This window comes from Dipodomys merriami, unplaced genomic scaffold (genome assembly GCF_024711535.1).
Source record: "Dipodomys merriami isolate MVZ:Mamm:240054 unplaced genomic scaffold, mDipMer1.0.p SCAF_29, whole genome shotgun sequence".
Lineage (NCBI taxonomy): Eukaryota > Metazoa > Chordata > Mammalia > Rodentia > Heteromyidae > Dipodomys > Dipodomys merriami.
In genome coordinates, this window is record NW_027204381.1 from 1,684,232 (window position 1) to 1,702,181 (window position 17,950).

Consider the following 17,950-nt stretch of genomic DNA (forward strand, 5'->3'; position numbering starts at 1 on the left):
AGAGCTGAGGGACAGTGCCAGGCCCAGAGTTCAAGCCTCATGTCCAGGAAAAAAAAAAGTTATCAAGACTACCACCTCAACAAACAAGCTGGTCAGAGTGGTATATGCCTATAATCCCAGCTAAATAGGAAGCATAGGAAAGAGACTGTGACCCAAGTTTGGCCTACCTAGGGCAATAAATGCAAGACCTTCGCCCAAAAATAATGCAAAAAAGACTAGAGCCTGGCTCATGTGGTAAAGCACCTACTTACCTTCAAGTACCAGACCCGGAGTTCAAACTCCAGTACTGCTCAAAAAATAGAAATCAAGCACTTTTGTGAGTTATCTCACAGATACAACTTTCTATTTTTGTTTTTATTGTTTTTCTCCTTAATTCTTTGCTATATATTATATAAAATTTCTTCATAAAGGCATGTCACCACCGGGCATTGGTGGCTCACACCTGTAATCCTAGCTACTCAGGAGGCTGAGACCTGAGGATCACAGTTCAAAGCCAGCCCGGGCAGGAAAGGCCATGAGACTCTTATCTCCAATGAACCACTAGAAAACTGGAAGTGGCACTGTGGCTCAGGTGGTAGAGCGCTTACCTTGAACTGAAGAGCTGAGGGACAGCGTCCAGGCCCAGAATTAAAGGCCCAGGACCGACCCAAAAAAAAAAAAAAAAGGCATGGCATGTCACCAAGCACTGGTAGCTCACATCTAATAATCCAAGCAACTCAGGAGACTAAGATCTGAGGATGGAAGTGTGAAATCAGCCAAAGCAGGAGGGTCCACGAGACTCTTATCTAAAATTATCCAGCAAAATGCCAGAAGTAGAGCTGTGGCTCAAGTGGTAAAGTGCCGGCCTTGAGCAAAAATGCCATGAAATTTGTGACTATTTCCCCCACCTCAAACACCCAAAGTTCACCCTGTGCCTTTTCTCTTGGCTGGTTTTGTATCCTTTCATCATAATAAATTAGTGTGACTAGATATTCAGCGTTACAAGTCACCTAGAAAATCCACTGATCCTATGAGGTCTTGAGGACTCCCAATACAAATAGCAACAATTTTTTTTTTTAATTTTTTATTTTTTATTGTCAGTCATGGGGCTTGAACTCTGGGCCTGAGCGCTGTTCCTCAGCTCTTCAGCTCAAGGCGAGCGCTCTACCACTTGAGCTACAGCGCCACTTCCGGTTTTCTGGTGGTTTATTGGAGATAGGAGTCTCACGGTCTTTCCTGCCAGGGCTGGCTTTGAACCGCGATCCTCAGATCTCAGCCTCCTGAGTAGCTAGGATTACAGGCGTGAGCCACCAGCGCTGGGCAAATAGCAACAATTTTAAACAGGTAAACACACCATCCAGTCACACAGTCTATTTGGGGACCAAAAGACACCATGTTATGTTAGTAAATGAAATTAATGGATTACTCACGAAAATAGATCAAACCACTGCTGTTTTGTAACAGATTCCTGGCGTAAAAGCTTCAAAACAATAGGACGCATGAAATCCCATTTGTCTTCAAACTGAAGAGAACCCTTATTCTTAAAGAGAAAAGATAAAATAGTTTAAATGCAGTTAAATTGACAGTGTCATTTTTTTTCTTAAGAGACATCCATCATAATAAAGAACTCCAACTGGAAAAAAAGTTTTCCATGTGGAATGCCTATAGGCTTTATCTTCCATCAAGGAATCAGAGGAAGCATAAAAGAGAAAGTGTATTAGGAAAAAAAGTGGGGCTGACTACCATTAGTGCAGGCTCAAAGTGAAGCATTTGCCTACTATTCATGAGGCCCAGAGAGAAAAGCAGAGAGGAAGAGGTAGAAGTGGAGGTGGAAGGGAAGAGGGTGGGAGGGGAAAGGGAGCAGGAGAAATTAAATGTACACAAGTAGGTAATGAAGAATTTTTCCTTGTCCCAGAGGTCTGGCCTTTCCTCTTGGCATCTGGAAGATTACATAATCCCTGATCACACTAAATTGACTAGTGATGTGATTTAGAAAGGTGAGGAGCTATATCTATATGGTCTTAAAGAGGGAATAAGCCAATTCAGAAAGATAAAAAATGTGATTCAGGTTGGGGGAGGGAGGGTGTCTTTGAGTCATAAATATCAATCAACCTGGATACTGAAATTATCTGTGTGCACAATCAACCATGCCTCTGTGAAGTTCCTAAGACTCCACAGTGAAGAGCTCGGAATGTTGACTTAGAGGTAGAGTGCTTGCCTAGCATGCTGGAAGCCCTAGGTTTTATTCCTCAGTACCACATAAACAGAAAAAGCCAGAAGTGGTGCTGTGGCTCAAGTGGCAGAGCAAAAGAAGCTCAGGGATCATGCCCAGGCCCTGAGTTCAAGCCCCAGGACTGCCCCCAAAAAACAAAAAAAAAATCCAAAAAAACCAAAGCAACAACAACAAAAAACCTCAACAGTGAAAGCTGCCTAAAGCCAAGCACAGTGCCACACATTGATGCCAGAAGAGAATGTGTGCTAATTACACAGGCAGGAGACAACAGAAGCTGCAGTGTTTGGAACCCTTCTAGACTGCCCTATGCATCTCTTCTTGTGGTTGATTTTTTAATTCTTTCTATACAAGAAACAGTAACAATCATTTTAACTGCTTTCAGTAAATTCTATGAGCCTTTCTGGTTGGTACTAGGAGTGAAGGGCAGTCTTATGGGGAGTTAGACTCTTATTTTGTAGTTTTCTTAAGCTGGTCACAAAAAAGTAGTCATCCCTTAGTATCCACAAGATATCCACATATTGCAAAATGTTAATGCTTATATAATCCCCTTATATAAAATGGCATAGTATTTTCCTATCACCTACATATCTCTAGATTATTTAAATACTATAAATGCTACATAAAGTCATAATGTAATATTTAGGAAATAACAAAAAGTCTATATAATTTTTTTTTTCAAATAAGGGTGAAAAGGAAGTTGGAGGAAGGGGAAGAAGTAACAATATCCACAGAATATTTTAAAAAAGACATTTTTAGTCTCTATATTTTCTCTTGCCCAAAACATTCTGAACACAATTTTTAAATGTTCCTTCTATGAAGTTATTAATCATAGATTACCTTTTATTATACTCCTATAATAAGCTTCACAAAGGAAATCTATTTACATACTTTAGATGTTTTGTGTAAAATGCAAGGGTCAGCTATTTGAATGTGTGGGTTCCCATATTGTTTATGGAGCCCCTAGTGTCTAAGTTATGTGATTTTTAAAACCACATCTGCCAATAGTAATTGACCAAAAGAACCACAAAACTACAGTAAATATTTGAATACTGGCAATTCTATGTTCTGGCCATGCTAGACTTCTTTCCTTCCCATGCCACACAAAGCTTTTAAGGTGTTCCTTAAATATGCCAACCTCATCAGTGCATTCAAAGACCTTTGACTCAGAATGCCACCTCAGAAAAGCCTTTTCAAATCTAAGAAAAACACCCTTGATCCTATACATGCAGGGCCAAGGTCTAAAGTGGCAAAAGAAAAGCTTTGAGCGGTTATGGGTTTGAATTTTTATTTTTTTCTTTTTGGTGGTACTGGGGTTTGAATTCAGGCTCCTGGCAGGCAAGTGCTCCATCACTTCAGTGATGCCTCCAATCCTTTTTTTTTTTTTTGGCCAGTTGTGGGGCTTGAACTCTGAGCCTGGATGCTGTCTTTCAGTTGTCAGCTCAAGGCTAGCACTCTTAACACTTGAGCCACAGCACCACTTCGGTCTTCTAGTGGTTTACTGGAGATACAGAGTCTCATGAACTTTCCTGCCTAGGCTGGCTTTGAAAAGCAATCCTCAGATCTCAGGCTCCTGAGTAGCTAGGATTACAAGTGTGAGCCACCAACCCATTTTGCTTTAATTTTTATTTTTCTGATAGGGTCTGATGCTTTTTGCCTGGAGCTGGATTCGGTAGGAATTAACTGGAATTACAAATGTGTACCACTATACTCAGTTTATCTTTTGAGACAAGGTCTTTTTATCTTTTGCCCAGACTAGTCTCCAATTGTTATCCTTCCATCCTCCCATGCAGGGATTGAATTTTTTTCCCACTTAGTCTGGGGCTTGAACTCTGGGCCTGGACCTTTTCATTGAGCCCCATCTGCTCAAGGCTAGTACTCTACCACCTGATCCACAGAGCTACTTTCTGGTTTTTCTGTGATTAATTGGAGATAAGAGTCTCACGGACATTCCTGCCCAGTCAGTCTCTGAACTGTGAGCCTCAGATCTCATCCTCCTCAGTAGTGAGGATTACAGGGATAAGCCCCCAGAGCCCAGTTGGGATTGAAATTTTATTGTCTAAGCAGAGCATTAAAAAAAAAAAAAAAAACTATTGTTCTTTTGTTTTGTCAGTTCTGGGGCTTGAACTCAGGGCCTGGGCACTGTCCCTGAGCACTTTTGCTCAAGGCTTGTACTCTACCACTTGAGCCATAGCGCCACTTACAGCTTTTCCTGTTTATGTGGTACTGTGGAATCAAACCCAGGGCTTCACATATTCTAGGCAAGCACTCTACCACTAAGCCACATTCCCAGCCCCATCAACACTTTTAAAAGGACCATAAAGTTGGGGTGCAGCGACAAATATTTGTTATCACAGTATGGATGAGACCAAGGTGGAAGAACCACTTCAGGAATTTGAGACTAACTGGAAGCCTTAATAACAAGGAAAAAAGGTGAGGGGGTGGGGGAGAAAGGAGAACAGGATGGAGGGAAAAAGAAAATAAATAGTAAGAACAAAAGCTACAGAATCCTGACTAAAATGTCACAATTCAGAAGAGAAGTAAAAGTCAACAGAACACATGTTTAGTGGGAAAGAATCCAAATTAATTTCTTCTGTAAGTGGTGGGCACCTTTTAAATACTCTTAATTATATACTGCATTCATCATAGCCTTCATTACTTCATTCACATTATTCACCAGACTATAAGTCCTCAAAGTGAGGACCTTGTCTGTCATGTTCACTATTACGGATGGTGATAAAACAGGATGCAGCAGAGCAGAAGTTCAGTATTTATGAAAGAACAAACCCGTTACACAAATATATTACCCTTGATCTTACTTGCAGATTCCATGTATTCAACCTGTTCTAACCTGAGCTGTAGCCTGCTTTGTTTATAAAGCCTACCAGGCACCTATTGACTCTACCTACATACCAAGGTAAGAGTCAGATGGCTTTTAGTGATGCAACTGGGCTCAGCAGGACCCTACACAAGATATAAATAAGAAAAACCCATTTCTTTTCTTGCAATTCTCTACTAGATTCGTTCTTAGTATTCTCTGTCAAAGTCCTCTATTTTAATCCAGTGATAAATGACTGACTTCCCAAAGTCACTTAATTTAGTAGCTTTAATTAACATCAGCTCCAGACTATGGTTAAGTGAATAATCATGTATTTTCACAGAGCACAAAGGACTCTCATTACAACTGTCACATGGCTTTACTGTTAGGGATCTAGTCACTGGATACAGTGGACTAAATGTTATTCGTTTTCCCCTTAGGCTGTTTCATTTGCAGCCATGTTTCTAGGCCAGGATCCTGGAAGACAAGGAAAAGCAGCCCTGAGGCTTATGTCCCTCTTAAGTGCCCATATCAAACCAGTAATTGCTATGAATCCAGAGAAAAACTGGCAAGTAGAATGCTTAATGAGGCTCTTATTTATGTTTAACTAGTCATTTAAAAAGAATTATCTGCATCTTAACTGAAAACAGTCACACTCAAAACAGTCACACTTAGAAGTGGCACTGTAGCTCAAGTAGTAGAGCAGTGCTAGCCTTGAGCTGAAGAGCTGAGGGTCAGCACTCAGGCCCAGAGTTCAAGCCCCACGATTGAAAAAAAAAAGATTAACATTGAAAACAGTCACACTTGCCCAGTGTGTTCCTGACTCAACTGCACTAGTGCTCCCACCCCATGGGAGCTTGAAATGTGACGTGGTTCATGCCCTTCTCTCATAAGGGAGGTTCTTGCTCATAGTATCTCCTCAGATGCTATGGAACATAACACCTACAACCTCTCTATATACTTCTTCAAGGTATTCATTACTGTCAACTTTATACTACATATTTATTTGCTCATAGGCTTGTTTTTCTTCCACACAAAAATTTGCTATACAAGGGCAACAGTTGTCTGCCTAGTTCATCATTCATTATCCATTTAGCATTAGCAAAGGCTAAGCTATGTGGAATGCCCTTCATTCCCTTGGCCACATATATTCATACATATGTACCTAGATGTCTAATTAAACTATCTTAACAAAGAGTAAGTTCTTCCCCTCCTCCCCCCCAGTTGTGGGGCTTGAACTCTGGGCCTGGGCACTGTCCCTCAGCTCTTCAGCTCAAGGCAGCACTCTACCCCTTGAGCCACAGCGTCAGGCTTTTTCTGTTTATGTGGTGTTGAGGAATCGAACCAAGGGCCTCATGCATGTGAGGGCAAGCACTCTACCACCGAGCCACCTTCCCAGCCCCAACAAAGAGTAATAAGTTCTACAGATACTTCGAATCACTACTTTATATATCCATTTTCATTCCCCTCAAAGGATATAAGTTTCTACTGAGAAAAGTCATGCTTCTTATTCCAACTTAAAGTTTTGACTCTCATGGCTGTACCTCCACTCTTGTTGATGTGATGAGAAGGGAGGTAGAGTCAGTTGTTAGAACAAAGCGGACTCTCAAACATGTAAAAGAGGTAAAGAGTGATGAGCCAAGGAAGGGTTGATCGGTGTTAATCAACTAGGGAGAAGACCCTAGGGAAAGAGCTCAAAGAAGTGGAACCTTCAAGAGTATCTAAGGAAACTAATATAACCAGCAAATGTTTTAGTCTAAAGCTCAAATCAGCTTAAGCCAAGCACCCAAGCCTGTAATCCTAGCTACTCAGGAGGCTGAGATCTCAGGATCATGGTTCAAAGCCAGCCTGGGCAGAAAAGTCCCTTTGAGACTCTTATCTCCAATAAACCACTCAAAAACTAGAAGTGGCACTGTGGCTCAAGTGGTAGAATGCTACCCTAAGCACAAAGAGGCTCAGGAACAGCAGCCAGGCCCTGAGTTCAAGTTCCATAACCGATCTCCTGCCCCCCCAAGAAACCAGTACTGATTGATAAAAATAGGGAAACCAGGGCTGGAGGTGTGGCTAGGCTTAGCAATGCAAACACCACTACTGCCAATAAGGAAAAACAAATCATGACAGTTAAGGCTATCCCACAGGCTAAGAATGTGGCTCAGTGGTAGAGTGCCTAGCATGAATAAGGCCGTGAATTCGATTCCTTGATAGCACATAAACAAAAAAATTTTTTTTAAATAATTTAAAAAAGAATACCCCAGGAAAAATAAAGCTGAGATTAGAGATAGAGATACTTTTGGCTGTCTTGGGGCTTGAACTCAAGACCTAGAATCCCTGAGCTTCTTTTGCTCAAGGACGGCATTCTACCACTTGAGCCACAGCTCCACTTCTATGTTTTTGGCAATGTATTAGAGATGAATCTGATGGCCTTTCTTGCCCAGACTAGCTTTGAACCTAGAATTACAGACATAAGCACCCAGTGCCCGGCAAAAAGGCTTGATTATTAAATCCTGAGAAATAACTATATTGAGGGGAAACCACAAGTGATTTTAGACACAGAAGACAAACCAAGGAGAGAAAATGTCACTAAAAAGAATATGAGCTGGGAAGGTGGCTCAGTCGTAGAGCGCTTGCCTTGCATGCATGAGGCCCTGGGTTCGATTCCTCAGCACCACAAAAGCAAAAAGAAAAAAGCCGGAAGTGGCGCTGTGGCTCAAGTGCTAGAGCGCTAGCCTTGAGCTGAAGAGCTGAGGGACAGCGCCCAGGTCCAGAGTTCAGGCCCCACGACCGGACCCAAAACAACAACAAAAAAAATTACCAAAACCAAAAGATGGGCACTGGTCTTTTGAGGGCCAGCTTTGAGCTTTTTGAAAAGAGCCAAGAGTAAGAGCCCAGGCCCTGAGTTCAAGCCTCAGTACCCACACAAAGAACAGCAAAAAGAAAAAAGGGGGGAAAAGATGGAATGAGAGGAAAAGGCAAGGGAGGGGAGCAATATTACCAAAAAAAAGAAGAGGAGGGGCTGGGAAGATGACTCAGTGGTAGAGCGCTTGCCTTGCATGCATGAGGCCCTGGGTTCAATTCCTCAGCACCACATAAGTAGAAAAAGCCGGAAATGGTGCAGTGGCTCAAGTGGTAGGGCGTTAGCCTTGAGCTGAAGAGCTGAAGAACTGAGGGACAGAACCCAGGCCCAGAGTTCAAGCCCCATGACCAGCAAAAAAAAAAAAAAGAGGAATATTATCAAAGAACAATCTGATTTGGCAATTAGGAGACTGCTAGCACTCTTAAGAAAGTGAGTTTCACATTTGCAGGGAAATGGATGTACCTAGAATAAACCACGTTAAGTGAGGTAAGCCAGGCTCAGGGAGACCAAGAGAAGCTAGATCTAAAATACACTGGAACATGATAAATTATACAGGACTCTAGATGTTCACACACAGTGAGACCAAAAGAGGATACTCTTAGGGGAGGAACACAAAGAAGCAATGCCTATGTGCATCTGGATCATACAAAATAATACTAATAAAATGAACTCCAGGAGATGAGAACAAAGCCTTTTCCCTTTGTTGCTGTTTTCCTTTTCTTTTTGTTTTGGTTGTTCTTTTATGTGTCTTTGGGAGGGCAAGGGGGTCAAAGGAATAGAAGAACAAAGGGTGAACAAATGCAGGAGTGGTACTCACTCATAGATACTATGTTGAAAATGAACTACACAACTCATGTGGGGATAGGAGGGAAAAACTGGGAAAGAAGGAGGGAAGAGGCGACAATGTCCACAAAGAAATGTACTCTTTCCCTGACTAATATAACTGTAACCCCGCTGTACATCACCTTTATAATAACAATAAAAATATTTAAAGAGCTCCTCAACCCCAGAATAGCACACATGTCAAAGGGTAAAAAAAAATGACAGCTTCAATAAAAATGGGTGGGACAAATTAAGGAAAAAGTATGTCAAAGGTAAATTATGACAAACCAAGTAGGGGCTGCTCTTCCAAGAACTCTTAACAATGAACACAGAAAAGGCAAGAGTTTGAGACCGAAACAGCAGGCAAGTTAAGTTTTACATAAAGAGATACACACTTTTCTTACATAAAAGTGAAGAAAATGAAAAGAAAAAAACTGGACATGCCACCAAGGGGTGGGGGAAATGAGCACTAACTAAGAACAGGTGGGTGGGATGTGATGGTACACACCTATAATCCCAGCAACTGGAGGCCAGCCTGGGCTACCCAGCAAGACCCTGGCTCAAAAAAACAAAACAAAACAAAACAAGCCAGGCGAAGGTGGCTCACGCCTGTAATCCTAGCTACTCAGGAGGCTGAGATCTGAGGAGCTCGGTTCCAAGACAGCCCAGGCAGGAAAGTCTGTGAGACTCTTATCTCCAATAAACCAATTGAAAACCAGAAGTGGCTCTGTGGCTCAAGCAGTAGAGCACTGAAGAGCACAGGGACAAAGCTCAAGCCCAGAGTTCAAGCCCCACGATCAAAAAACAAAAACAAAAACAAACACCTCAAAACAAGAAAGAACAGGTGAAGGCCTAAGAAAAGAGAACACAGGGGAAAAAAAATGAGAAAAGTCTGTGGTATTGACCAGAGGAATTAAGGGCACTCTGAATATGCTAAGAATTATGAGATATGAATTAGCTCAACAAAAAGTTCGAGCATTGCTGCTTGCAACTGGAAAATCAATTTAAAATGAAGAAAATGAGCACTGAAAGTAGCAGAGTTCTATGTTGGAGGTAACCTAAGAGAGAAAATGTAATGTCAGATTACTACAAATGTTCTATAGATACACTGTGAAATAGCAAAGTAGTAATGGGCAAAGGGTTTGGAGAATAAATCCCCTAAGCAGCTGATAATTGCCAATCTCTATACCAAAAGGTTTTCAAGATTCAGCAATCTTCTTTAAGACTTCTAAATTCAACAGATAATACAAGTATTACAAGCAGCTTTCAATAGTTTTTTTAAAAGTGTTTACACTATTGAGTTCTGACTTGAAATTTCACATCAAGAAAAATTTTGGATTTTACCTTTCAAAATATATTAGCTCTTTCACTTAACTCTGCCACTCATAAATTAAAAAGAACTTCATCCAACTTACTGATAAACAAGGACATATATTTTTAGCAGGGCCTTAAGGGCTCCCTTTAGAGTTGATGATGGATTATAATTCATCATTCTTCAGGTACAGTTGTTTAGACTGATAATCAAATTCTAACCACTCTCATCTAGCTCACATTTCTCCATTCTGACCACTGGACATAATTTTCTGAAATACACTCTAGTGAAATCTAATTGCATCATATTTCAAATCAAACCCAAGGCATTTCTCTAATGAACCAATTAATCCTGTCAAAAAAAGGAAATGAGGTTAATTTGGCCACCCCCCAGTCAGTCGAGGTAACCACAGCCTTGAATTTAAATGACCATATAAATTATGTTATAGATGCACCTGGGCAGGTTCTCACTACATTTCTTCCAGATCAAGTTCAGACCCACTTTGACTAGTACTTTTAAATATAGGAATATTAGACAATCCTCCCACCTCTCATGAGAGGAGGAAAAAAAGTTTATTTGGGTCAACTTGAATAAAAACCTTTTGAGGGGCTGGGAAGGTAGCTCAGTGGTAGAGCGTCTGCCTTGCATGCATGCAGCCCTGGGTTCGATTCCTCAGCACCACATAAGCAAAAAGAAAAAAGCCGGGAGTGGCGCTGTGGCTCAAGTGGTAGAGCGCTAGCCTTGAGCTGAAAAGTCGAGGGACAGCGCCCAGGCCCAGAGTTCAGGCCCCAAGACTGGACCAAAAAAAAAACAACAACCTTTTGATAAGAGATAACAGAATCAATCTGATTCAGTCCACTATGTTACATTAATTGCATATATTTAAAAATCAAGTGATATAATATTGATTTGAAAATTCAGCTTTTTCCTCTGTCGTCAACATTCCATAAAATAATTTCATTGAATTTTTCCCAAAGTATATATATATTTTTGGGGGGTCCGGTCCTGGGGCCTGAACTCTGGGCCTGGGTGCTGTCCTTCAGCTCTTCAGCTCAAGGCTAGAGCTCTACCACTTGAGCCACAGCGCCACTTCGGGCTTTTTTCTTTTTTGCTTATGTGGTGCTGAGGAATCGAACCCAGGGCCTCATGCATGCAAGGCAAGTGCTCTACCACTGAGCCACCTTCCCAGCCCCCCCAAAGTATTTCTGACATGTCTTTAAATTTACTAGAATGACTAAGTCACTTAGTTTTTTAATTTTTCAAAGAATTATCGATTTCCTTTGATTTATAAATGTAGTTTAAGATACAGTGGCTCTTCTTAACCTAAACCCATTTCTACAGGTATATGCTATGGGTGTACATAGCATAATTTCCCCCACTTCAAAGGAAAAGTACTCAACTAGCAGTGACTGAAGCAACTTTTAGGCTTATACCACCTCACAAAGTATCTTTTGTGGCTGGGAATGTGGCTTAGTGGTAGAGTATTTGCCTAGCATGCATGAAGCACTGAGTTCAATTCCTCAGTACCACATAAACAGAAAAAGCTGGACGTGGCACTGTGCTCAAGTGGTAGAGTGCTAAGTGTGGGCCAAAGAAGCTCAGGGACAGTGTCCAAGCCCTGAATTCAAGTCCCAAGAATGGCAAAAAAAAAAATCATTTGTGAGGCTTTATATGAAAAATAGTGATATGCTCTTGCCTGAGGTATAATCTGTTGGGGGCAGGGATCATACTTTATATGAAAGTATTAACAAGTCAAAAATTCATGGGCTGGGAAGGTGGCTCAGTGGTAGAGCGCTTGCCTTGCATGCATGAGGCCCTGGGTTCTATTCCTCAGCACCACATAAGCAAAATGAAAAAAGCCAGAAGTGGCGCTGTGGCTCAAGTGGTAGAGTGCTAGCCTTGAGCTGAAGAGCTGAGGGACAGGGCCCAGGCCCAGAGTTCAGGCCCCACGACTGGACCCAAAAAAAAAAAAAAAAAATTCACAACGGATGGGAATCAATTATTTTTTTTTTTTGTCGGCCGTGGGGCTTGAACTCTGGGCCTGGGCGCTGTCCCTCAGCTCTTCAGCTCAAGGCGAGCGCTCTACCACTTGAGCTACAGCGCCACTTCCGGTTTTCTGGTGGTTTATTGGAGATAGGAGTCTCACAGTCTCCCCTGCCCGGGCTGGCTTTGAACCGCGATCCTCAGATCTCAGCCTCCTGAGTAGCTAGGATTACAGGCGTGAGCCACCAGCGCCCAGCTAGGGAATCAATTATTTTGTAGATACATTTCAAATAGCAATATGATACTGCTTCCATAAACATAGGGATTAACAGGAATCTTCAGAATCTAAATTTTCTTTCTGAACTAATGAATTAGAACTTTGCTATACTATTATAAAGAAAAAAGTAAAGTAGTAAGAGTTATTCCATTCCTGTGAATCAATTAGTCTTTTTCTTTGAAACAGGGTCTCATTAGCATGGTGATATACGCCCTTAATCCCAGCACTTTTACTCAGTTCAAGGCCAGCCTGAGCCACCTCGAGACCGTTTCAAAACAGAACAACAAAAAAAGGTGAAGCTCAAGTGGTAGAGTGCTTGCATAGGGTGCTTTAGGTCCAGGGTTCCATTAATAGTACCACAAAACCAATGAAAAAGGAAACTGTCTTACTATGTTACTGTTATATATGCACCTGGCCTCCAACTCTAGCTCCTCCTGCGTCAGCCTCCTCATTGTTAGTGTTACAGGGCGGCAGCATAAACCTCAACCTGAACTAATCTTCTCAAAGAAACATACAGTAATTCTACTCTTACGGTACTGAACTTGAAGAACCATGCATAGTTTAAAGCATTTTTACATAAATCAATTTACTCAACACCATACTCCTACAAAATGTTATTTCACTTGACTGACAGGAGACTTGGGCACAGAGAGCTTAAGAAACTTGCTCAAGCTCACAGAGCTCACTGAGTGGCCAAAGTTCAAGGGATCCACTCAGAGGCTGTTTTAAAAGATGGTATAATCGTCTGGATAAAATCTGGTTCCTTTTATGAAGACTCGAGAGGGAGGTTCCAGGAGAGAGTAATGCTTTCTGGATATCCTATTATTTTCTAGCATCCCTGCCCACGGCCTCAGGAAAGTTGAGCCCTCACCCTCCAGTTGTAGGCCCCCCGGTGTCCCCCACCCCCACCCCGTTCCACGCAATACCTCTGAGGCAAAAGATCCCGACGGAAATTCCCACCACCACTACCACCACCCCACGAACGGGGCGGCCCAGCTCCCCGACTTGCTGGGATTCTGCTCCAAACTTCTGAACGGATGCTGGACCATCTGCGCCCCTCTGGGGGAAAGGGCATCTTTCGAGCTTGTTTTCTGTCCTCAGGACCCCTGCGGCCCCCTCGGATCGGCTGCCATCCGGCGGGGTCCGAGGGAGGGGTGCGGGCTGGGGAGGAGGGGCGGGGTCGCAGGGAGGGAACGCGGAGTCTCGGAGGCAGGCGGGGGAGGGGGCGCGGCGGGCCGGGGGAGGCAGGCGGGGGAGGGGGCGCGGCGGACCGGGGCCGGGGGGGGAGGGGGCCGGGGCCGGGGGGGAGGGGGCGCGGCGGGCCGGGGCCGGGGAGGAGGGGGCGCGGCGGACCGGGCCCGGGGGGGAGGGAGCCGGGCCCGGGGGGGAGGGAGCCGGGCCCGGGGGGGAGGGGGCCGGGGCCGGGGGGGAGGGGGCGCGGCGGGCCGGGACCCGGGGCCGGGGAGGAGGGGGCGCGGCGGGCCGGGACCCGGGGCCGGGGGGGAGGGGGCGCGGCGGGCCGGGGCCGGGCCCGGGGGGGAGGGGGCCGAGTCTGTGGAACCTGTTAAGCCGCGTTTCCCTTTCCTGCCTTCCCGGGGGAGAGGGACCTAGGCCCCGCCGAGCCCCGGCACGCCGACCTGCGGCCTCTGCCGCCCTCCCCACCTCCCCGCCCAGTCTCGGCACACCGGTCCGGACCCCAAAGGCCGGGACCCCGCGTTCGAGGCCGGCCAACCCCACCGCACTCCCCGCCGCCGCCTCCATCTCTCCGCCCCTACCCTCGCACGCACACCCCCGAACTGAAGCCCGTCACCGCGTCCAGAAAACAACGCCGCAGTCACCGAGTGGAGGGGGGATAAAAACAAGAAGCCGAGCGAAGATGAGGGTCTTACCTTTAACAGATTAGACGTCGCCATGTTCCTTCAACTTGGACTCTCGCGAGACCCAGCGAGATTTCGCGGTGCTCTCCCCCCGCCCCCCCTTCCCGACTCGGCCGCGGCTGGAGGCCGGAATTCCCGGCAGGGCCTCGGGGCCGGGCCCGGCCCTCCCCTGCCGCGTCCCACCCCTGCCCCGCGGCCCGCGCCGTGGGGGCCGCTGCGCCCGTCCCGGGGACCGCGGCTCGCTCGCCCGCCCGCCCCGCCCCCACTACATGGTCACCGCGGCTTCCCCGCTGCGCCGCAAACGCTCCGGGAGTTGGCCGCGGCGGACGGTGGGGAGGTGACGGGAGCCGACCTGACCGGGAACGGGAAGCATGGACTTCCCCCGTCCTCCCTCGCTCCTCCGGGCTCGCCTTTGTGGTTTGCCCCCGCCGCGGCCACCACAGAACGAATTTAGCTCGCTTTAGGCCCCGCTCGGGTTCCGCGGGCGCGTCACGTGACGCGGGGGGGGGCGGGGGCGCGCGGGCCGCGGGAGCGCGCCCCCTGCTGGCGGGACCCGGCTGCTCCCTCTGCGCTCCCGCCCCCCCCCCCCCCAGCTCCAGCCTTGACAGACTCCTGACAGCTGACACGCAGCCCTCTCCCACTGTGGAATGCAGCGGGTGCACGCGTGTTAACTAATGAAACGTCTCTATTCCAAAAGGGCCCCGCACTTCCACCTATAAAAGATTGCTCAGAAAATGAATATTCATCCCGGATTTCCCCCCCCCTCCCAAGGCCTCATCTCCTAGAATATTCTAAACCCTTGCCCCCACAAACCTCTGGATAAGGAAACGATGTAATTTGTTACAGAGGGAATCGACAAGGATATGTGCTATGGCATCCTGCAAGCCCCTCATGGTATGTGCAACCAAGTAAGAGATCTGAGCCAGCCAGGCACCAGTGGCGTACTGTAATCCTAGCTATTCAGAAGGCTGAGGCCTGAAGGATCATGGTTGAAAGCCAGCCTGGGAAAAAATGTCTGGAAGATTCCATCTCCAATTAACTAGCGCTTACCCCATCCTGAACTGGAGGCATGGCTCAACTGGTAGAGTGCCAGCTGTGAGTGAAAAAAAAAATTCTAGCAAGAATCCAAGGCCCTGAGTCCAAGCCCTGTTACTCGAACTAAAATCAATTAAAAAAGAAACAAGAGCTCCGGAATGAAAGCTGGAAGAGAGATTATTTCTACTTAAGGAATTCTATTAAGTAGTAGTTCTTTGAAGAATCTTATCCTCTTGCAGTTTGTTTTTGTGTCTGTACTGGGACTTGATCTAGAGCTTCGTGCTCTTGCTTGGCTTTTTCAACTCAAGACTGGCACTCTACCACTTGAACCACATCACCACTTCTGGATTTTTGCTGGTTAATTGGAGATAAGAGGCTCTTCAATTTATCTGGCTTTAAACCTTCATCATCAAGTCCTAAATAACCAGGATTATTGTTGGGAGCTACCAGCATCTGGTTCTTGGAGCTTTATGGAAGCCAAATAGTAAACATGGCTGTATAATCAAGTAGTTATTTCTCCATATCTGCCAGTCCTACATCTAGATTTAATCAAGCTCAGATAGAAAATACTGGTTCACACCTGCAGTTCCACTTGGGAGACTGAGACAGGAGGATTGTGGGGTTTAGACTCAACCTGGACTACAGAGTGAAACCCTGTTGTCCCCCACAACAATGAACATTGCTTTTGTTTTGGGGGGGTGGGTGTTTTTTTGTTTAGGTTAGTTGTAGGGCTTGAACTCAGGCCTGGGGCTGTCCCTGAGTTCTTCAGCTCATGGAGAGCACTCTACCACTTGAGCCACAGTGCCACTCCGTTTTTTGGTGGTTTATTGGAGATAAGAGTCTCAAGGACTTTCCTTGCCTCGATCTTCAGATCTCAGCCTCCTGAGTAGCTAAGATTACAGGTGTGAGCCACTGGCACCTGGCTAAAAAATGAGCATTTTTAAGAGTGGAGGGAGGATGAACTGACCTGGAAGTGGCAATGGAGAGGAAAGAAGACCCACATAAGAACTGAAGGCCCAGTGCTCCAGGGGCATCCTATAACAGAGATACAGACAGCAGAGAAAGACCAAGTTTCACTTAGAGCAAGAAAGGAGAGGGGAGTTTGCAGATGCAAGTGATGTTATGCAGCTTGTCCAGATGTTTAGAGGTTGGGAAGAACTGATATGGTATCCCCAGGGAAACGCTCCAAGGTGTCACTGATTGAAAGATGTCCTAGGGATGGCCCAGTCTCCTTTGGAGAGTGCTAGAAGAAGGCCGAAGGCTTGAGTTTGTCTTCACTGATGAAAAGGCAGATAATGTCTGATGCAGAAATCACCAGAACACACAGAGCTCTAGGGTTCCCTCTTCTCAGATGCGGTCGAAACCATGATAGCTGTGAAAGGCACTCAATCTAAAACCCACAAGATTCTTAGGATTTCTCCTCGTGTGCAGAACAGAATGTGCTTCGTGGACTTCTGGGAATTCTAGGAAACACACGTGAATGACTACTTTCAGGCCAGTCTACTGCAGGCTAGGATTATTGGCATGAGCCATTGGTGCCCAGTCTGTTTTATTTTTTTCTTTCTTGAGGTGATGAAGATGTTCTCAAATGGGTTGTGGTAATGGTTGTACAACTGAATGCACCAAAAACTCTTGAATTGGATGTTTTCAATGACAAGATAACATCACAAGTAAATGATGTCAATAAAGAAATACCTTGCTGCCCCACATGTTTTTTTGTTTGTTTGTTTGTTTTTGGGTCCGATCATGGGGCCTGAACTCTGGGCCTGGGCGCTGTCCCTCAGCTCTTCAGCTCAAGGCTAGCGCTCTACCACTTGAGCCATAGCGCCACTTCCGGCTTTTTTCCTTTTGCTTATGTGGTGCTGAGGATTCGAACCCAGGGCCTCAGGCATGCAAAGTAAGCGCTCTACCACTGAGCCACCTTCCCAGCCCTTGCCCCACCTGTTTTATCACCAGGAATGAACTGTAGGGTGAAGTTCATCGAGACAGGTCTATATCTGTATAAAATATACCTTCATCAGACTCCTCCCCCACTTTCCCTCAGCTCCTCCCCCTTCCCAAGCCAATTTCAACAGACTTCATTGTTCCATGCTCATCCATGTCCATAGCATATTTGGGCTATATTCACTCTCCTAAATCTTCTCCGTTTGCCCTCCCCATTGCTTTCTTAAGCAATGCTAGCAGTGCAGTCATGTTAGGTAAAAATAAAAACCACCTCATCTGCCCACCGTCCTTACTACACTGGGCACCATGTACCATCTTTTTTTTTTTTTTGTCGGTCATGGGGCTTGAACTCCAGGCCTGGGCGCTGTCCCTCAGCTCTTCAGCTCAAGGCGAGCGCTCTACCACTTGAGCTACAGCGCCACTTCCGGTTTTCTGGTGGTTTATTGGAGATAGGAGTCTCATGGTCTCTCCTGCCCGGGCTGGCTTTGAACCGCGATCCTCAGATCTCAGCCTCCTGAGTAGCTAGGATTACAGGCGTGAGCCACCAGCGCCCGGCTCCATGTACCATCTTTTGAGTGGGGACTATGTCCAGCACTGCTGCTGAGAAGGGTTGACCATTTACTAGAGCTCCTCTCCAGCTGGTCAGATGTTGCTGCTGATGGCTGGCAATCCCCAAGGGCTGTGTTCATCTTCTCTAGGTCCTTCAGGGCAATACTAAGCATTTTTCTCTGATGGAGACTCTTTCTGAGTCATTTCCATTTGAAGTGAACTACCAAAATAGCCAATATCAACTATTTGTTTCTGGCCAACTGTGGAGAT

General features: G+C 45.6%; 1 protein-coding gene across 1 annotated transcript in view; it reads right to left on the reverse strand.

Moving 5' to 3' along the window:
- Window positions 1-14,255, reverse strand: part of LOC138838813 (cullin-5) — a 53,576-nt gene extending 39,321 nt beyond the window's left edge. The window contains exons 1-2 of the mRNA XM_070038166.1: window positions 14,165-14,255; window positions 1,410-1,519 (exon numbers count right to left, since the gene is read on the reverse strand). Coding sequence (XP_069894267.1) covers window positions 1,410-1,519; window positions 14,165-14,188 — 134 coding nt within the window. The 5' untranslated portion in view covers window positions 14,189-14,255. The remainder of the gene's footprint in view (window positions 1-1,409; window positions 1,520-14,164) is intronic.
- Window positions 14,256-17,950: the final 3,695 nt, after the last annotated feature.